The sequence below is a fragment of the Melanotaenia boesemani genome, chromosome 16 (genome assembly GCF_017639745.1).
Source record: "Melanotaenia boesemani isolate fMelBoe1 chromosome 16, fMelBoe1.pri, whole genome shotgun sequence".
In the NCBI taxonomy this organism is placed as follows: Eukaryota; Metazoa; Chordata; class Actinopteri; order Atheriniformes; family Melanotaeniidae; genus Melanotaenia; species Melanotaenia boesemani.
The window spans coordinates 24,089,485-24,110,583 of record NC_055697.1 but is presented as its reverse complement, the minus strand read 5'-3'; the positions used below and the strand labels follow the sequence as shown (position 1 = coordinate 24,110,583).

General features: G+C 37.9%; 1 protein-coding gene across 4 annotated transcripts in view; it reads right to left on the bottom strand.

Moving 5' to 3' along the window:
- LOC121655547 (girdin-like) overlaps nucleotides 1-21,099 on the bottom strand; it is a 60,144-nt gene that overhangs the window by 37,032 nt on the left and 2,013 nt on the right. For all 4 annotated transcript variants that reach the window (XM_042010280.1, XM_042010282.1, XM_042010279.1 and 1 more), the window contains exon 4: nucleotides 10,049-10,157. In XM_042010280.1, coding sequence (XP_041866214.1) covers nucleotides 10,049-10,157 — 109 coding nt within the window. The remainder of the gene's footprint in view (nucleotides 1-10,048; nucleotides 10,158-21,099) is intronic.

The following is a 21,099-nucleotide window of genomic DNA, read 5'->3' as shown; positions in this document are numbered from 1 at the left end:
TGATTGGTCAAACTGTGTGCTCTTGGCTGGCTGGAACAAAAACCTGCAGCCACACGGCCCTTTGCTGGACCAGTTTGACATGCCTGATGTAGAGTCTACAGGTGTCAAACTCCGGTCCTCGAGGGCCGGTATCCTGCAGGTTTTCATTGTTTCCCTGATCTAACACACCTGACTGAAATTAATGGGTTATTGTGAAGAAGTTGACAAGAAGCTGTTGGATCGATTTGATTTTATTCAGGTGTGTTAGATCAGGGAAACAATGAAAACCTGCAGGATACCGGCCCTCAAGGACCGGAGTTTGACACCCCTGTAGACCAGTGTTGTAACCTTGTCTCAAGCCCCAAAACAAATGGTTTATCTGCCAGGTTTATATTTAAGACCGTCAACAGGTTAACTAAATCAATATAAACGGGGTTCTCAACTTAAACACCTGAGAATGAATGAAAACAAAGGAGATCAAGAGAAGTCCAATCTACATTTGTTTCGGGTAAACATAACCATAAAAAGGTACGTTTTTATAATATAGCATCTTAAATATAATCCTAGTCACCTGGTGTGTACAGTTGTTGATGGGGGTAATGACTTTCTTGGAGAATTAGCTGAAGGTTAATAACAAAGCTAAACTACAGTAGCCTAATACACCTCTAAGATAAGCTGGCAATGGCTTAGCTTTCATACATAAAACATCATGAACAGCGCAGGAACAACACTAGTCACTATCACACTCGGCATGTCATGGCCACATGTGACAAACACAGAGGGATGCATGGGAAGACAGTCAAAGCATTTAAATAAAAAGCTTTCATTGCTCTACTGAAGAATGTGACAGCTGAAATGGCTTACTCAAAACATCAATCTCTCCAATATTCTAGCCATCTGATCATGTCCATTTCACAAATGTGAAAAGTGGAACAGCAACTCATTTGATTTAAAAAGTCAATATTCAGACAGTAAAAGGAGAGTTTGATGGAGAGACAGGGAAGGAGAGAGAAACAATGTAAAAACACAGAATAAAGATTTGTAATTTCAACTCCATCACTTTTCTCATTCCAGAAATGTACAATGGATCTGCCTCATTCTCCTTTCTCATCTTTCCATCCCCCCACCCTGACACTACCGTTGCTGTATTATTGATTCCAGATAAATTCACAGCTACTAAACACTGGCTTCCATCCCACAGTAATATTTTGACAGATTGAATAAACTACTGGTTAAAGAGGGGCTTTCAACAATACTTTTTTTTTATTCAACCAAGTACAATATAATTCATTCACCGTATATTTTGGATGTGTGGACACAGTGTGCAAAACAATTACATGTGTGATAATCATGTGTGAAGAGCAAAACCATCTTCAGGTAAGCTCTGCAAGTCAGTTAAGAACTGATATACCTAAATATTTTTATGTTTTTACCTCTCATGCTGCTAAAGCATTTCCTCCAGTAAGACATTTCTCAGACATCTGTGAATCAAATTTTGTCAAGAGAACACTGTGAGGCATATCACTCCTAAATAATCATTCTAAGCTCTACATGCTGTTCTGTTGTGTAGATCTAAATGTGACCGAATGGATGTCTGCTAACAAAAGAGATACAGTTCAACTGATCAGTCAGAAGATGCTCTCATACACTGTAATATACACAGAGGCATAAATGTAATCGAAGGCAAGAACCACACTATGACAAATGTTGTAACAGTCAGGCATTAACAGTATGTGTATATATTTATGTTGAAATTATGTCCAAAAGAAAAAAAAAGCTGCAGTGTTTTTGTCACAGAGGAGCACTCTCCTAAATAGTCCTCCCAACAAACATCACACATACCTTCCTAAAATTCCCTCCATCTCTTCACCCAAGCACCATTTCCGCTACCAGCAAAGCTTTAACAGGGGACTAATTGTGCTACTACTGAGTGTGTGTGCACATGCTGCCTGAACCCTGAATCACACCCATTCTGCAGACATGGAGTGTTACCATAGAAACGGGGAGATGGGTTTATTCTCCCCATGCTAGAGTCTGACACACATAGTACAGTAAATGTTCAGACATAAGCTCTCCTGCCCTCTGCGGACTTCTCTACTGCAGAAAAACTGAAGAGAATACAAGCTCAGTGAGGTTATTTCCAACCAGCAATAGGAAGGATCATTCTTCTGCTTTCTCACATCTAAACAAATACAAAGAGAAAGCACTTAACACAAGATCTCTCTACATCCCCAAACTGAATCAATGAAAATGAAGCTTTTGCTGCTGTTCAGCACAGTAGCAGACCCAGACAAGCACAAAAACGGGTCTCAACATTATGCATGGAGCAAAGCACCACATAACCTGTGCATTTAAATGTGTGTACTAAACAACTAAATGTGACTGTTGCTCTTGGCCATAAAAACCTTCCTGAAAAGAACAGCAATCAGGGTCTACTGCTGGCCAGATGGACTGATCATCTCTTACATGATGAGGAGGGAAAACATCGTTAGTACTCTGTTTCTTTTGTTCCCTGTTGTTATCTATCAGCTAAAGTGCTTTTTACAACAGTGCCCTGAGGCAGAACTAGTAGACTGGTTGATCCCGCTGCTCACTATAAAAAGGTAGAAGCAGGTGGGCAAGGGAAGCCTGACCTCTCAAATGTCACCCCATGACCCCAGGGCTGTGCTTCATGCTGAGTGGAAAGTTCCATGCAAAATTGACATTTCTGTAGAAAAATATAGTAAACGTAATGAAAAAAGTAACCACAGAGGTTCAAATGTGTAAATTTGCATGTAGCTGAGATGATTGTTGTTTGCAATAAAGGTTTTGAGTAAAGCTGAATTTATACTCGCGTGGTGTCTGCGTACGGTTGGTTACAGTGCCATTGCCGTAGGCTCTTCCAAACCCAACGTGCACCCCTGCTAGGCATAATGGTTACACGGAAGTACTCCCTTGCGATTGGTCAGTTTTTGATTATGTGTTTTTAGATTTCTGGATTTTCTCTCTGAATTTCTGCGGTAACCATGATTTTTCTGTTTGTGCTGTAAGTTTTTTAACAAAATAATTATTTCTTAGTTTGCTTCCACGAGCACGAGAAGACAATGCACCATGTTGACCACAAGGTATTCACAAACAGTAACTTATTTACTAAGAAGAAAGGAACAAGCATTAAATCAATAAGTGAATACCTATCATGAACAGTGGAATAATGCGAAGATTTAACTGTTCTTGTTCAGTATACACCAGATGTCTACTAACCCTATTTCTTTTGTTAAGGAATCTGTCTCTTGTGGTGAAAAATCAAAGGTCAGGTTTCATTTCAGAATTTCTATTTGAGGTCTTGCAACCAGAGAACAAACAGGTATATTTTCCTTCAGGGAGCACCCCAGTATTTTAACACTCAAGAAGCCTTAAGAACTGTCTTGTTCATATGTGCCTATAGTGATTGTAACGGCTGAATGAATATAATATGAGCAACTTGAAATTTTGAACATTATAACTGAGAAACTGTATGCAACAGCAGTGTAAAACAACAAACATGCTCTAGTTCACTAATCAGTGATTAAAAAAAGGAAACCCAGCTTTGAGTTTCCCCTTATTCCTCTGCCAGCATCTAAAAATAACTCAATTTAGCATATGGGAACCTACTGTAGTTACTTCCAGAAATTCTAATTCGCAAGTGCTTTTTCTCACTAGGCACAAAAACAAACTGCTTACAGACATCTGCATGCATTTAATTTAACTCTTGAGGGAAGAAAAAAAGTATAGTTCCTACTAACGGCTGTGATTGTATGATGTCATTGCGGTTCTGGATGGAAAAGGAAACAAGGCATGAACCAAAACGGGATGACGTGTTAGAAATCTCAAAGAAAGATTTTTTCATTTAAGTAAGCAGCTAGCTAGTAAGACTTGAATGACATTACCAGTAATACTTGACTTTTGGTATTTCAGATCAGGTACAGTATAAGAATGCATGTAAAAGAAATCCTACCTATGCTAAAAATATGAAAAGATCTGCTAAATGGGTGAAATATGTAGCATGATATTATCAAATCAGTTTCACTTTAACTGGATGTGTTTCTGCTTTCTGTCTGGCTAAATCAAATTGTACTGACTGAACTATTTTTCTTTTGCTAGTACAAAAGGCCGCAAGTCTACATCCATCTGATTCACCTCTACAGTGAATTATACTTCCTAAAGTGGTGACTGTCTACTACCTGTTTGATTGTTTCAAAACCTAGCTAGTAAACTGACATCATCAACAGGATGTTAAGACTAGCAAGCATGTGAGTCTGCATGACAACACACATTTAGCCTGCAGCTTCAAGCTCATGCCCTAATAAACTGATTTGACCATGACTGATGCTGAAAGAAGCAGCAAGAACAAGGAGGCAAAAGAGGAATTTCAGGCTTATTAAAAAATAAATAAAAAAAAGAGAGAGAGAACTTCTAGTGGAAGGCAAAAACTGTAATCACAGAAAAGGAAAAATTCTTTCCTTCATTTTTGAAAGCCACAGTCATTGTGGACTGTGGTCATGAACAGACATAAGAAATTGTGACAGTATGTCAACTTCACTCTGGTCCAGCAACAGAGCATTTCTGGAAGGCTATGGGTCAACAAGAAATAAAGTCAAGCTTATATGCTCCAAACCAGCATTTACTAGTGAAAAAGGGAGGGAGTAAAATCAGCCATAAGAATTAACTGCCGTGCTTTTAAGATTGAATACTACCAGACTGATGAACTTTGAACCTGGACAGAGCACTCATTTATAAGAACAGAGTAACAAACCTTTGGAGAAAGGGGCTAAGAGAAATCATTGCCTGGGGTATTAAAATATCCTCAGGCTTCCTTTAGCCTACGTAATAAACAAATAAAACACATGTAGCTAATAACCTTTCGTGCAATTTTGAGACTGACCAAAGAGCCTTGCAAAGCTTTGGGGCCAGGCACACTCTCCATGAATGCTGTCCTCTGTTACCCAGTATTTATGCCACACCCCAAACCAAAGCAGTGGTAAAGAGGACAGAAGTCCTCTTATTTCCAAAAATAATGTCTAAACCTTTAGAAGCAAAGAAAATGTTACTGTGCAATAGACAAAAACACAGACTAGTGTTTAATAACATCTACATAAGCTTACAGATATTTATAAATACATTTTTTATCATTGCAGCAACAAAGAAAAAAAGCTATAACCCCTTGTGTAGTGTGAATGATTAGTAATGACACTAAAGGACACCAGATGCTCTGAGCCTGACTTTCATAAAACATAGATTGACTAGGTTTTGAAAAGAAAAAAAAAGCCTGTATAGGATCTGGCTGATGTTTCAAATTACATCCCACCCGAGAATGCCAAACCAAAACTACCAGATTAAACGGAGGCCTGGCATATATTTGGACGAATCACCAGAGCTATGAACCTATCAGCGGACAGTACAACCAAATAAGTTAATATCTCAACAGTTATTCGATGATCATTGACATGCAAATGTATCCCTCTGTTATTGTTAGAAAGTGTCCCTGCAAACATACCAGTTTTTACTGAATATGTAAAAAACAACAACATGGAAATAGAGCTTACAGCTACACAACCATGATCTATCTACCTGATTATAAAATCAAGGAGTCAAGCCCACCACCCACACAATCTACTTTACAAGAACAATAAGTATTACTTTGAACAGAGGCACACACCAATATGTAATGATGTCAACAGAAGCACATGTACAGAGATTTATGTACAAAGGCAGGGATAAGGACTAGGGGGGGCAAAGGACAAAGGAAAGTCAACTGTCTGCTTTTAGTGGTTCAACAAGCTTAATGAATTTGTTTTCTCTTGACACCAGAGTATCCTTTGGGGAGACGGCAAGGGCTTCAATTTAATAAACTCCTTTCCTCGACCTTCCAACCCAGGGATGAAATATCAAGCTTTTACACATGAGACGACACATCTGTGCACTAATGTGGGAGTGTTTACAAAGCACTGTTAAATTACTATGAGTTCTTGTTGGTGACTTACTTTTAATTTTCCTTATATGCTCTAATGCACAAACTGATTACTTCATCTTGACATACAACCATGTCCAGACTTAGAGAGTGCTGTTTTAGCAATCTGGATCAAAGATCACAGTAAATTATTTAAATAATTTAATTCAAAGAGTGAGTGAGCACAAGCTATTGAATCACTGAAAGCAACCAACCATACAAGCTGCCATTTGCTGCAGGTCCTTTCCACAGAGCTGAATAATACAGTAAAGAGAAAACCTGTTAAATCCATTAAACTAAAACCTGAGTAATACCAGCTTTATCCATATGTCTCTGGAAATTTGATACCAGTAAGCGAAAGAACTACCGTAAATGGAAATCTCAAAGCCTTCTATTCCCCAATGTCCCAGTGACAGTTGTCCCAGCGCAGACTTGTGTGCTGGATGTACATTTTGATTATAATTATTTGAGGACTTACATATTTTCTTTAGTTTTAGCTCTGAAGCCATGATTCAGTCTGAAGAGCTAAATTTATGAAGCAATAAGGGACTTATACAATCCCTCTAATTATACAAGCAAAACTGCCAAAATAAGTATGCAATAATTTCTTTGTTAAAAAATGGTGTGTTACTATCCTGAGGTTAAAAATGAAAGTTGGTATTCTAATAATTCATTTACAATGAGACAAAGACAAGATCTGTGTGTATGCATGACAACAGGGGGAAAGAAGTCCTCTGGTGTTTTTAACTCCCTCTGTGACTTACTATCCAACAGCTAATAAATTAAAGACAATCTGCATCATCTCTCACACATGTGGCAATCTTCAGTAGTTGTATAACATTTTACAGGATGTGATTTCAAGCCTATGATCGATACACTATCTGCTCTCAACACAATTTTATTTCAAAGCTGCAATTACTAAAACTCTAAAAGCAAATTAAAGTGTAAGAGCCACGAAAAGAATGTTACCACAGAAATTATTTTTATGCCATACAAAGACCATACAAAGTTCCCCATATTAACAAAAACATTGACAATTTTATTTAGAAACCTTTCAGTGGCCGGTTAAGTCCCTAAAAGGCCATCATGGGGGCATTCAGACACACAGCAAGGGATTTAAATCTGTAGGTGGTCCCTTTTAGGCAGGGCTGAATGGTGTTACTAAAAGGTCAATAGGGTGATGCACAGACAAACGGGGGGATTAATTAAAACGCCATAGAGGAACAAGAGTGTCATTATTGCCTTACAATATCCACCTAAATCTGAGGCCAAGCACGGTGCACAACAGAATATTGTCTATAAACAGTATGCCCATGCTGTGTTTGAAATGTGGCTCTCCGCTGTCATTTATCAGGAATCAGAGAATTACTATTAATTAATTACTAAATGGAAGCACTAAAAGAAAAAAAATAGGTGAGAAATTCTGGTGAGTTTTAGTAGTACCTGCGTTGTGTGTACTGTTATGTGTACATTTTGAAGCCTGCTAGCCAAAGCTTGGCAACACTCAAGGTGGTAACAAAAATTAAACAAAGTAAACAGGAAGATGTAAATAAATCTGATATATAAAATTTAAAAATATTACTCCTGCAAACATATCTTGTACTAAAGCATACTTTCTCCACAAAGATGGAGTATATTATTATACTAACAAGACTAAATAATGCCTCCACAATGTTAAAAAAGCTGTGTATTTCACGTGCTGTCACTAACTGAGAAACAAAGATACACCTGATAATGTCGTTAACCTTTCCTGTCATCTTATCATCCACCAGCTTTAGAACTCACTACTTAACCCTCAGTGGCAACTGACAGTAGATAATACTGCAGGTTTTCTGAAGCCTAGTGGAGCTTTTGCAGGCTCACAACATCAAAGGCCAAACAATGGGATGTTTGTTTAAATAAGATGACCCAAGGATGATTAACAGGATGTTCAGAACCAGAGCAACCATGACCTAACAAAGCATGTAACTGATCAGTGTCGACTTGTGTGGAAAAACTAAGGATGAAGACTCAAACACAAAAACAGCAGGTTGGTGAAGTCATGAAAGCAACTAGAGCTGCAACTAATGACTATTCTGATGGTCGATAAGTCACCGACTATTAAAACAACCAGTCGACCAATCGGGTTATGTATCTCATGATTATTATAAATGGATCTTATTTCACTTTCAGCTTTGAAATTTTGCATAAGGTTGTTAAGTCCGACGTGCCTCCTCTTTAAATGTTCGAGCATTGCAGACGTACTTCAGTGGTGCACAAGGTCCGCTTTACAAATCTCACATTTATTTTGTAGGTTTAACGTTAAGTTATCCCAGACTTTTAACGTTCTCCGCCGCCGTTTTCTTTCCTAGTCCGCCACCATATTTTTCCCCTGGCGGACTTCACAGCGCATGTGCAACTCTCTGCAGAGATTAAAAAAGAAGAGTGTCTCACTCTGTATTTTTTTTCCCCTCTCTGCGCATGTGAATTGTGCAACTCTCAGCAGAGATAAGATTAGAAGACGATGTCTCACTCTGTAGTTTTTTTTTTTTGTCGACGGCTAAATTCGTTTGACTATTTTTATTGTCGACTACTGTCGACAACGTCAACTAATCGTTGCAGCCCTAAAAGCAACAATTTGAAATACTGCCAGGGATTAAATCAACAATCTTAGAGTTAAAAAAAATTCTCTCTCGTTTGGTACAACTGCTTGGCTAGAACATTTCAAACTTATTGTTCCATCCCAACAGCATGCTGGTTCATGCTAAACTGCTGTTTGTCACACAGCTAACACAAAAAGGAGTGAATCATATTCAGTCTGAGCTGTTTATTTGCAAAGATCATATATTTTACATTTAACAGCTGCACACAGTGAGGAACTGGCTTCACCTTTAAGCAATAATGTTTGAGAGCAAAAAGTAAAATCAATCAAAATACCAAAGACGTACACAATGGTAATGGGATTCCCTAGGATTTGTGGAACCCAAGCACTGAAAACATCCACACTTACACTTTCTAAACAATAAAACCCTGCTTTAACGAGTACAAGGGAAGGAGAATTAATTTTTATAGAAATCCGATAAATTTTTTTGTTGTCAATATATTTAAAAAAAAAAAACACAAACTTGTCTTTGATTTGCTGTTATGGATCAATATTGTAGAAAATTCACAAGTAATAAAATAAACTAAATTCATTTTATACTGATTCTGAAAAATCAAAGATTCAGACTTGGTACTTTCTTTTCACACTGTATTCAATTAACCAGTACCATTTAAAAATATGCTAGCACAATATCACCTCAAGTGACAGCTCTGTACTTGTGATCAGTTCACCAGATAAAGATTGAATGTGTCATGTGATGATAGCTTATTGTCAATGATATCAATGAGAAGTTGCAGTTACTTCCTTTTGGTCCAAGCAATGACAGATTGTGGTGATAACACCAACGCATTTAGGAGCTTCATGAGCTGATGGTGTGCTGTGTAAAGAGCTCAGACTGACGAGCAGATAAAACTTTGCATTTAAGTAAGGCTGCAAGATGCTTTTTGAACTTGCTCTCATTCCAGGATACATTCAGTTCATACTCCAAACCACAGTTTGTCGTTAATCTTGAATGTTAATCATTAGTATCATGAAGATGTAGATAAAAGGTGCATATGCAGCTCTGGTATAAAAATAAAATCCCAGACATAAGCAGGCGACAAATTCCCACGTCAATGTGTTTTACATTCCTGATGTCTCTTTAAATTTACTGAGCTTTCTCACTTTTGGACAAGGCCTCATGATACCACATCACCCATATAAACATCTGCAAATATAACTCTGTTTATACAGCCAAGTCTTTAAAAGGCATGTGCAGACGTCTTGAGTGTAGATCGAGAGAAGAGCAGAGGTTGTATTTGTCTGGTTGTATTTTTCCATAATTTGTATAGGATATTGTATTATAGCCTATAATTTGAATAATGGCCACATCAGCTGATGCATAAGAGATCATAAGGAGGTTAGCCAATGTGCTTTTGACCTATATCAGCAGACCCACTTCTTTCTATGCATTATACAACTGTTGACCTTAATGTCAGCATGGAGACCATTACTTTCTGATCTCACAAAAAGAAAATTCTTACCTGATAGTAAGCTTTAATCTGCCTGATGAGAATAGAAAGGTTCTGGATACGCAGTGTGGGATCATTGTTCACCTTCTTGTTGGTCCTCTGCACAGTGGCTTTAGGATTTCTGTAAAAGAAAACAGAAAGATGTTACCAAATAATCACTATTAAGTATCTAAAATCACTTTGAACCCTTTATCAGGGCCACACTGAAATACTTGGAAATTAAAAATTTCAACCATAAAAAAGATTATTATAATATTGGAAGATATTACAAGGCTTTAAAACTTGGAAACAAAGTTATACAGCACTTACATCTTTAAGTGGTCAGTTCTAACCTTTTTTTATGTTGAAGACTGATCTTAATGATCTTAATGTTTTAGTTTGTTTGTTTTAGCACTACACTGATGTGAAATATGCAAGTAATACTGTGACCTCTGAGCATGACTGTCACTGTATTTTGATCTCTTTGAACCAAAGAGAAGTATCTTCTTCATGCTGACAGAACACAGAGGCTGTGTGTTTTTCAAATGAGTGTTTCCAAAGAAATGCTTAGATGAGCAAGCATGACAACCGATATTATCATGGGTGTCACAACTATAAAAAGTTCAGACATTCCTTCACTTACTGAGCCATGTTCCAGAAAAAAGACTACACTGTCATTTCTGTAGACGATTTCTTGCAAATTTTAGAATCTCAAACTTTATTTCATTATTATAAATTTCTTTTAAAGTAGACATGACATTAAAAAAGCAAAATTCCTGGAAATGTACTGTTTTTTTTATATAACTGTCAAACAACCAATCTGCCACAACCACCACTTCCTGCAATATCAAGATGTAATAAATTAACCGAAAACGTCTTTGAAAGCACAAGCAAGACACAAAGAGAAAAAAAAAGTTGGCCAAAATGGCAAGTGACTTGTAGATTTTAGTGATATACTGATCCTGTGAGGACGGTTATAAGTTACTACATTCTCTACGTCATTGAACCAAGGCAGTTATAATGCCCAACCAAATGAGCTACTGTTTTACTGAGGAATGGGACACAAACAGTAGTCACATGTCTAACATACAGTATGCTTCAATTAATCACTCTTTTTTTAAACCAATCACCATTTGCAGCTGGATTTTAAACAGTGTTTGCAGCTACATTTATAAATATTGCTGATTGTTTTATTGTGTGAAGTGGCATTTATATATCTCGCTCAGCAAAACATGTATGTCACCATTCATTTATATTAAATATCGTTTGGAAATGCCAGTCATCAACATTCACAAGCACCAACTTTTAAGTAAAGATAAACTGTCTCACTGCACAGTGGTCCTTTACAGAAACTAACACTACACTGGAGGGAGGGTCAAACATGTTTATCAAGACATTTAAAGTGATGCAATGACGTGGCTTTGTAGTTTTTCCCTGGCTGCAGAAAACCAAAGCAGTTCTTAGCCAGAACCAACTTAGAACTGGCTTCAGCACCAGTCCTGAAACAGCACTGAAACTATCATGGTCAAACAGGGTGGCAATGCTGCTAAAAAAAAGTTAAAATACTCCAGCCTTGTTTAGCCTTACTAAAGAACTTTTGACATTTAAAAAGTTTTCTTCTTTTATAAAGTAACATTACATAGCTTTCTGACCATAAAAATCGATGTGTGTGTCTGATTTTGATGGTACATGGACATTCATTATGTACATTCCTGGAGCCATCGTAGTCCTACAGCATCCCAAGGCTGAGAAATTGCACTTCACAACTATTTTTCCCACCACAGAGTATCGTATTAGAGGCGTGTTTTGCTTTTCTGCACCATGTCTCACGCCAGCAACTGGATATTAAGAAACTGACAGTTTTGAACAAACACCGTGGTTGATTTATATAACAAACACAAGTAGCAGAAGTGAAGAAAAGAAAAAGAGAAAGTGACAGCAAAACATAACAAAAGTCAACAATGGACTGGCATTTACAGGTTGGAGAGAGAGCAGAGAAAAAACAGGATACAGCATTTCAAATGAGCTTGCATTGAGGAGCGTCAAAGTGTGTTAATCTGCCAAAGTTCAGTGGTGAGGATTTAACTGAGTTAGGCACAAACACAGTCATTTGACTTGGCCCCAACCATTTAATTTTCAGAGATAAGGTGCCCCATTTCTTTAAGGGATCAAGGATCTAGCCATCCAAATGGCCTCAAAATGCTTGGCTGAGGGGTTAGATGACCACTTGGGTAGGGCTAAGGTGGGAAATTTTTGTATCTCCATAGTCGGTTTGCTTAAAATTTGTAGCACATCAGGATGTGTTATATCCTTCAATAACATTACTATTAGTAGGCCCTGGGATGTCCTTACCAGTCCTATCCTGTAGGAGATATAAAGCAATTCCTATTCTTTGAATGGAGAAGTATAACATTAAAGTCCCTTGAATTTAATGCCAAGTCTAATAACAGAGAACCTTAGTGGTTCTAGTGGTAGTATTAAGAGGCTTTTCTTTACAGAGCTGTACCATCACAACAAACACATACTAGTACCTTAGTCATTTGTACTTTGAGACATTTGGGGAGCCTTTGACAGTGTGTGCCATCTTTTAGTTTCCATGATAGAAGAAGAAATAAAGAAAATGGTAACAACAAATCCTGCCAAACAAATACATATCTCTGAAATGTATTTATTGAATATGTCTTGGGATTTTATAGGAAAGTATTGATGTGCTTCAGATTTTCAGAACAACAAGGGTAAAAAGCAGCTCTCTTCTTCATGATAGGCATTTCAAATTTCTGAACATATACATCCAATGACCTAAATAAAGGGTCAACAGCGACGACCCTCCTCCACCCTGAGTAGGGGGGGGAAGGAGGGTCCTGAGCTGACTGCTTATAAATGTATGCATGCAGTGTGTAGCACATGTGAAGTCATGCATGTGGGTGTGCATGCTTGCATCTGCCCTCTAGAAATAAAGAATGCCACAACATAACTAAGACCAATCTGGATTTACCAAAAAGACAACAGAATCATAATCTGTGCTTTTTCAGCTTATTTCTCTTGGAGAGAAGAGGTTAAAGGTGAAGAGCTGTATTTTCCTCAAGGACCTTCTGCTTGAATGTTTCTAGTCACTGGGGACATTTGGCTGAAAGGAACTTTATAATAACTATAACATACTGCTTCTTTGTTTTTGCTAGAAACATACAGAAATTACAAATATGAATCTGAGCAAACCTGCACACAGGAAAAAACAAACCAAATATTATAAACCTTTCATTTAAACCAAACTGAAATTCTCTTCATAAAAAAGTAACAATAACATACATGTTAAGCAATCAAAGAGCTTTAGTAGCTTAACCTTGACATCTTGGTTTTGAAAGAAAATGCCCATCTTTCAAGTCAACTAGCTGCAGTGTAGATGTGTTAATTAGTCTTTTGATCAGCCTCTGCCCTAATACACACACACATTCATGCTAATCACAAGGACACAGAGCTCTTTTAATACCAGTCTAAATGAACAGCCCCCCCATTCTCACACTGCCCCTTTCGTAGTCCATTGCAGGGGGTCTATTTAACCCATTAATTAAAAAGCACCAAGGAGACTGTAATCCTATCAGGACGAGCAGTGTGGTGTGATGAATGTTGTGAGAAAAAGAGAGAAAAATGCTAGAAAAGAAAAAAAAAAAAAAAACTATTCAAACATTCCATCATCATCCCGGTCAGATGAGGACATGGCGACCACAATCAGAACCACAACAGCACTTCAGATGCCACACATACAAGGCACAGAGTAGACCAAGACCTTTGTGGATTAGAAGGCAAATAAACACAGGGATTGAAGACAGAAACAGTGGTAAAAAATCCTACTTATTACACCCCCCCCCCCCCCCCCCCCCCCCCCCCCCCCGGATCGTGCTGATACAGTAAATCTAACACTTTAAATACACAAATAGATTAGGGATAGATGAGCAAAGCCAGCTCAACAGCCAGCAAGACAGACAACTAGTCAGCAAGTCGGCCAGACGGCCAGTCAATAAGCCGGTCTATTGGTGCTGTCGATTGGCACTGTTGCCTTCCAGCCTGGGGCCACTGGGCTTCCTCCTCCCATTGCCCATCTTTGATTGGCTGAGTAGGTTATGGAGTAGTGTTAACCTATATATGACAGACTAAATTACACTCAGCTTGGGCAGCCAGGCACATGCCCATGCACACAGATGCAGAAAATAGCCTAAATGCACACACACAAAGAGAAAAAAAACAAACCACATTTGGCCACGTGTTGCGGATATAGCTTATGAGCTATACTGTCCAAACACAGCAGAGGGGTGTGGGCTTGGACCTCCATGTGCGCAAAGACACAGATGATTACTTATTAGCCGTGCTCAGGTTAACAGTTCAGGTGTGGATAATTGTAACTCAGTTTAACAAATTAAACCTGACACAAAAGTATCCCTTGATAATACATTAAAAACATCAAATCTGTTTTTTTCTTGCCAAAATTTTAAGCAATCTTTACAAATATTCATTTCATGCACCCATCTCAGACAATAGATATGTTTTAATTATTTAGATACAGTAGATATGGAATCATTTCTGTCAACAAAGTCTACAACTAGGTATCAGGCAAATTGTATTTAAGATTAGGAAATTTATTAATCAAAAAATGGAAGACTATGTCTTGAATTTTGTAGAATATGTTTACTCAAACAAATGATAAGTAATTTGTGACAGAATAATACAGCTCTCTAAATTCAATCAACATTATGCAAAGTATAGTCTTCCTCCAAAGCTATTAGAACAGCCCTGTCATAATTACTGTTTAATCGACTGGTCACGATCATTCGAGAAGAACCATTTTCCAAAATTGTTATTGTTTTTTTTCCCCATTTAGTAAAAATGGCTGAATAACATTAAAAGGAATGTTCATAAGGTTTCTCATCATCTAAGGTGTGACTTGTTTTGTTTTGTTTTTTTTAACCCACAGCACATCAACGCCAATTCCATTCTGACACTATCTTTGTCCATCAACTTTGACCGTCATTCCACATCTTTGCTTTATAAACAAGACTGTGATAGCAGTGAAGGTATAGTAAGTCCTACGTTTAGCAGGCTGTGTTAAAAGGGCTACTAAGCAAGGGATGTTTGCAAGTGCAGTAACCACCAACAGTAGCTAATCTGTATTTTTAAAAATAGTTTCAAATCAAATCTTGTTAAATAAAGAGAATCAACATTCAAAAACAAAAAATAACAATACACCACAAATAGTCCACAATCACAAATAGTCAAAGCTCTGCGGCAGTTTTGCAGGTATGTGAAATATCTTTCACAGAAAAAGTTAAAACTGTACTCCCTTTTTCTTATGGGAACTATTATATGGTACACAAACATACCAATATAGTTGGGACCAGTTGTATACATTTCCCGATTCCCACCACCCTATTTCCTTGTCAGAGTCATTACTCTCCTGTCTTTGTCTTTCTGTTTCCATGGGGCCTCTTGTCATTCCTTTCCTCTGCCTCTGTATCCATAGGAACTGCAGCTGGACTCATTCTTGCCAAGCAGGGTGTGATCTGATACAGAACTACAGCACTTCAGCTTGAGCAAAATTCAGACAGCATCTCAAAAAGATGGCAAAATTATTTGATTTGTATCCTCAGGATAAATCCTGCACATGGTACAATGCCCTCATAACACTGGCATTAACCTGCCTTACAAGTCTGCTGCTCCAAGTTACTTTCTGGGACAGAAATGTTGTACTTGTCAATTATTTCTATTTCAATGTTAATTCCAATTGTAAAACTGCATTTGATAGAAATGAAAAATTCCTACTAATGGTTCTCAGCTAAAATCTTTCAGGGAGCAGAGAGGATTAAATCGCCTGAGCCACTAAAAGGCTAAAAACAGATGGAGGAAGTGTCGAGTTTGAATCAACTGCAAAAAGCAGCACAAGCAAATTGACACAAACAATGGGAGCAGCCTAAATGGAAATTTGAAAAGTGAATAAATAAATGTATGAGCATCAATACATCCAATTTTAACTTGCAAAGGGCTGTAGGTCTTTCATAATCAAATGGTATTCATCACAAAACTAACTGGATTATTTCTTGAAAACATGCTGAGCACAGAAATTTGAGACTGCATTACTTTAAAAGTCAGATTATGTAAATCAAAATTACTTTGCATAGAAAAACTAAGAGTATCAATATTCTCTCTGGGTTTAAACATGATCTTAGTTTTAAGGTTTTGAGTGGCTCACTTTAACAGCCTTGAGACAATTTTCTTCTCAAGGTCACTGATGTCATTTCCCCCCAGCTCTGATGATACATATCCTCTTACTTCTTAGGCACAGAGAGACTGGCATGACACAAAGATGATTATGGGGATTACCAGATTAACGTCTAACTTCACACTTTGATGAAGAAACATAGACCACCCCCCCCACCCCCACCCACTGTGCAGGAAGTAGCTGGCAAGCAGACTGACACCCCAGCAGTAGATCTGTCTGTCTCCATTCTCCAGTCCAGCTGGAATCTCAACTATGTCAGCTTCAACATGCAAGATAAAACAGAGGAGAAAAAGGAGAGAGCAGAAGAGGTGAAGAATGGACATAAATGAATCAAAGGGATGATAAAGACACTATCAGGAATATGAAAAGAAAAGGTAAAGGGCAAGTGCTTTAGTATGTTGGAAGGTGATAAAAGAAGGAATGACAGAAAAGATAAGAGCTTTAGAACTAAAATGTTCCCAATATGTGGGTGCAGATAAAAAGTATTTAGGAATTCAGTTAACCTGCTGATTAGTTTCTCAAACTACTGTTAGCCAATGAACATACTTAAAGACTACATGGCAAAAAAAGAAACAACCTCTTAGGTTTAGGAGGCTGAGTCAGTATTTCTGCCACGTTTGCCCTAAAAAAAAAAACAACTAATCAAATCAGATAAATAACAGGATAGTAACTGTGTGGTGTCTTTTTTGCTCATAAAACAATCATATTATAACTTCAGAAATATGGGAACCTTCCTTGTTTGAAGATTATCTTAAAAACTGTTTATGCAGGATATTTTCCAGATATGTGCATCTGGAAAATGCACATATCTGGAAAGGTGGACAAACATGTACATAAAGATATTCACATGAATATAAATATATTTAAAATTATGTTTTGATGCACTATAGTATTAAACTGTGTACAATAAAACAAATGTAAAAAATACAGTAGAATTGTAAATGTAATATATCATATTGAGAAGACTTCAGTTCTTCCTTTACAGCTTTTACTAGATTCCTGATAAAAAAAAAACACTGCCAGATAGTTATTTAAGAATATTCTACATGAGCACCAAAAAACATACAAAGGCTTTATATACCATTGCATTTGAGTAAGGAATTGAATAAAAAAAAAAAAGAATGAAGAAATCAATTTTGAGTAGTTTGGGGTTTAAGCACATCAGTCTGGCTCTGAATCATGATATGATGACAGACGTGAAAGACAACGTTGTGTGTATGCGAGCCTACAGAACTGTGGCCATGGGAGGAAAATGGATTTTTGACTCTGTAGTCCGTATTCACAGAGCTATCATTTACTTCATCTAGATCAGGGTTATTCATCTGGTGGTCAGTCCAAGAAGATTGATGGGCCAGAACCAGCCTATCAGTCTACTTGGACAGGCGTACTATCAGTCTACTCATAAATAGTAAAATAATAATTTAAGAGCAGCGAGCGCACCACTTTGCGACATTTGGGAGTGGCTAAATGAGAACGGGCCTTTTTTAAGTAGTTATCTGACAAGAATAATTAGTAACGATATGCAGATCAATACTGAAATATCTGTTTCTTCTATACCAACATTAAACCTACAGGAGGGGTAGGAACTTCTGCCATAGGCAAATGCGAAACCTGCATTTCACCACAGCACACAGTTCACTTACTGCTCAGTGATCAGTCCGACAGCTCCACAAACAGCAACAATGCAGTTTTGTGTGTGTGTGTGTGTGTGTGTGTGTGTGTGTGTGTGTGTGTGTGTGTGTGTGTGTGTGTGTGTGTGAGAAGACCAAAGCCTCCTTAAACATCCGAGTATCAACCATAACACAGAAGCAGAAATAATAAGGTTATGATGAGGCAACATAAAGAGGACAGGTGCTACAGCAGAAACAGACGCTACTCCAAGTCCTTTGGCACTGCAGGCAGGTACTATCCAGGTACTATCGAGGGAGAAAATGTGGAGCTGTTGGATATGTGTAGCAATCTCACTAGTTTTTGCGGAAGTGATTTATGTCTGTTTGCTGGTAAGTTTAGGTTTTGTGCTGAAGTTTAAACAACAGGATTTCCCTGCAATAACTAAAACTAAGGTTTCCTGTTTCGTTCAAGTGTTCAGTAATAAATATGCTTATGAAATAAGTAAATACTACAATAAATATCTGCATGCATTCAGCTTGGAGTAATACGTCCCTGAGATCACCTCAATTCGACAGGCCTCGTCAGGTAAGATTACCTGCAGAGTAGATCATTACTCAGACCAGGTGTCATTAAACTATTCAATACCAGCCATTATGAGCTTCTAAATGAGAAAAAAAAGGATCAATAAGTCTCATTTGTTTTGAAAGACGGTTAGCTGAATAATTATAAATGTGTAAATGTAGGAATAAATAAGATGCTGGAGGTGTGCATCCCTGTGTAATTTTTTATGGGTACATAATGCACACATCAAATATGCTGAGGGCAATTTTGACATCTGCTCAGTGAATAAGGAATACAATGTGCAGAGGCACTTCAAGATGACTCACACCAATTTTGATAATGAATATCCACCCGGCTCAGATGTTTGCCAGACAAAAAAAACAATAAACACATACATAAAACTACCTGTAAAAATCTTTTTGCAGTTAAACACAAAAATGACCTGTGTGTAGGGATCAGTGTTGGGTAGGAACGCCCTGATCTATTTGTTACAGATGAGTTATTTGACAGGTGATGGTCTTTGTACTGATACCCTCATCCCCATGTGTGCAAACAGATTTGGGTAGATTTACAGACAAGTGCAGATCTGTCTAAAACTTCAGGCCAACAGAAACATTAACAGGGAGAACATGTGCAACCACATTCCTTTAATAATCCAAGCATGCTCCAAAGCTTCATGCTTTTTCAGCCAAATTAGGACACCAATCACGTTTTCATCTGTTTTCTGAATTCGAGTTACACAATTATAGTAGATGCAAAAAGATTTAAAACGTGTGTAACTGCTTTGCATCAACTCTCTTTATCCCTTCAACTTTTCTCACATAATTTCTTTCAAACAGCCTGCCAAGGACGGACTGAACGGTTGACCAAACAGGTCAATGAACCAGCACATGTCTACACAATTGGCAAAAACACAGAATTCAACTGAACAGTTGATATTCTGAGAAAAATTTAACAGAAACCTTCTTGCTGAGCGGGAAAGCTAATTGGTCTGCAAGCGCTACGGAGGCAAGCTAATTGGCTAGATAATGTCAGTCACACAACGGCAGGGGGAGGGGACACGGTGCCATCTGGGTGTCTGTCAGCAAACCGTTAAGATAATCCCGGGGTCTCTCTTCTCTGTCCATACCCTCTGTTGTCCGATGACAACTGCTAGTGACATGCACAGAGACATTCACACAGCAACACCATGTTTATACGAGAAATATCAATTACATAAATACATATTCAAGAAAAATAACTGAACCTGAGACATTTTAATGTTCAGCAACTAAAATACATATATTTTTGTATTTTACCACACATCTAGCACATTTTGTTTTAACTTTCAAATGCAGTGGTTTTAGTGCTTAAGTTATTTTAGTTTAAAACAGGAGCGATTGACCAAGACATAAAAGTAGTATAGTCTTTTTACACTACTGGATTCAAGCTCTAAGAGCAGAGAGTACAAAGAGATATGAAAATGTTAGAAAGGTTTATGTGTTCAGGAGCACAGCAACTAAATGAAAACATTCACTGTTAATTATCACCTACAGTTATGTTGGAAAATTCACCTGTGGCTTCTAAACTTCTTGTAATGATTCAGGGGAAAGAAGCGTTGCTAAGCTCCCAAGTCTCCCTTCAGCTAGGTTTCCATTTAATATGTTACAAACTTCCAACAAGGGATAAAACCTTTTTCATAAATGATGATATCAAGAAAACTATGCAGCAGCTTTGAAGTTTAGATGCATAACCTCATGGAATTTCTGTTAAATGAGCCTGCAGGAGTCTAGACGCACAGTATATAAAGTGAGGGAAGCAGACATGGAGTAGTTTCACCAACACAAGATCTGACTGATACTGTAGCCCTTTGTGTGGGAGGGCGGCTGGACAAGACGTCTACCAACAGCTGCCTCTGTCCAAAACCAAATGCACAAAAAAAACAGACACAAATACAAATACTCCCACATACTCCCATGCAGACAGAGAAGCCTGCAGAAAAACACAAATGCACAGTGCTGTCTGTGACTGGCAATCCCCAACATCCTGTCAGGCTATCACTAAGCCAGTTAGAATTCAGACTGTCCTTCCAGCACACTAAACCTAAATTTATATCATACACCTCATTCCATTTATTTGCATGCAGAAGTTCTACTAAGTACCAAATCACAAATCTTAGTCTTAAAATGTAGAGCAAAGGAGCTGCCATGTGGTTTTGAAAACCATTCTTGAAAATGTTCCATGTGCTGTCAAAGGTCTTCATCCTTTAGTTTTTGGAAAATCATTTTCTGCCTTGTTCTCTCCTCTAATCCTTGCCCCATATCCTTCCGGCTGTCTTCCCACTATCCTGTGTCCCAACAGGGGAAAAAAGAGGCTCTAAAAATACTGCTGACTTGTGAAGTGTTTTGAAAAGACTTTGTGTGGATAAGGAATAATGGCCTTGTCCAGAGGAACCCAAAACAGCTTCCTTAAACATGTTTCTGATATGAAACCACTGAGTACCCGTTTGGAGGAGAAGGAAAACAAGCATGGGATAGTGAGATAGGAAAGGCTGAGGATAGGCAGCTTAGCAGCAGGAGGTTGAGGACACTGGTAGAGGGCTTGAAGAAGACGACACCATCGAGTGACAGAAAACAGCCACTGGGGTTAATCAGCTCTTCATGCC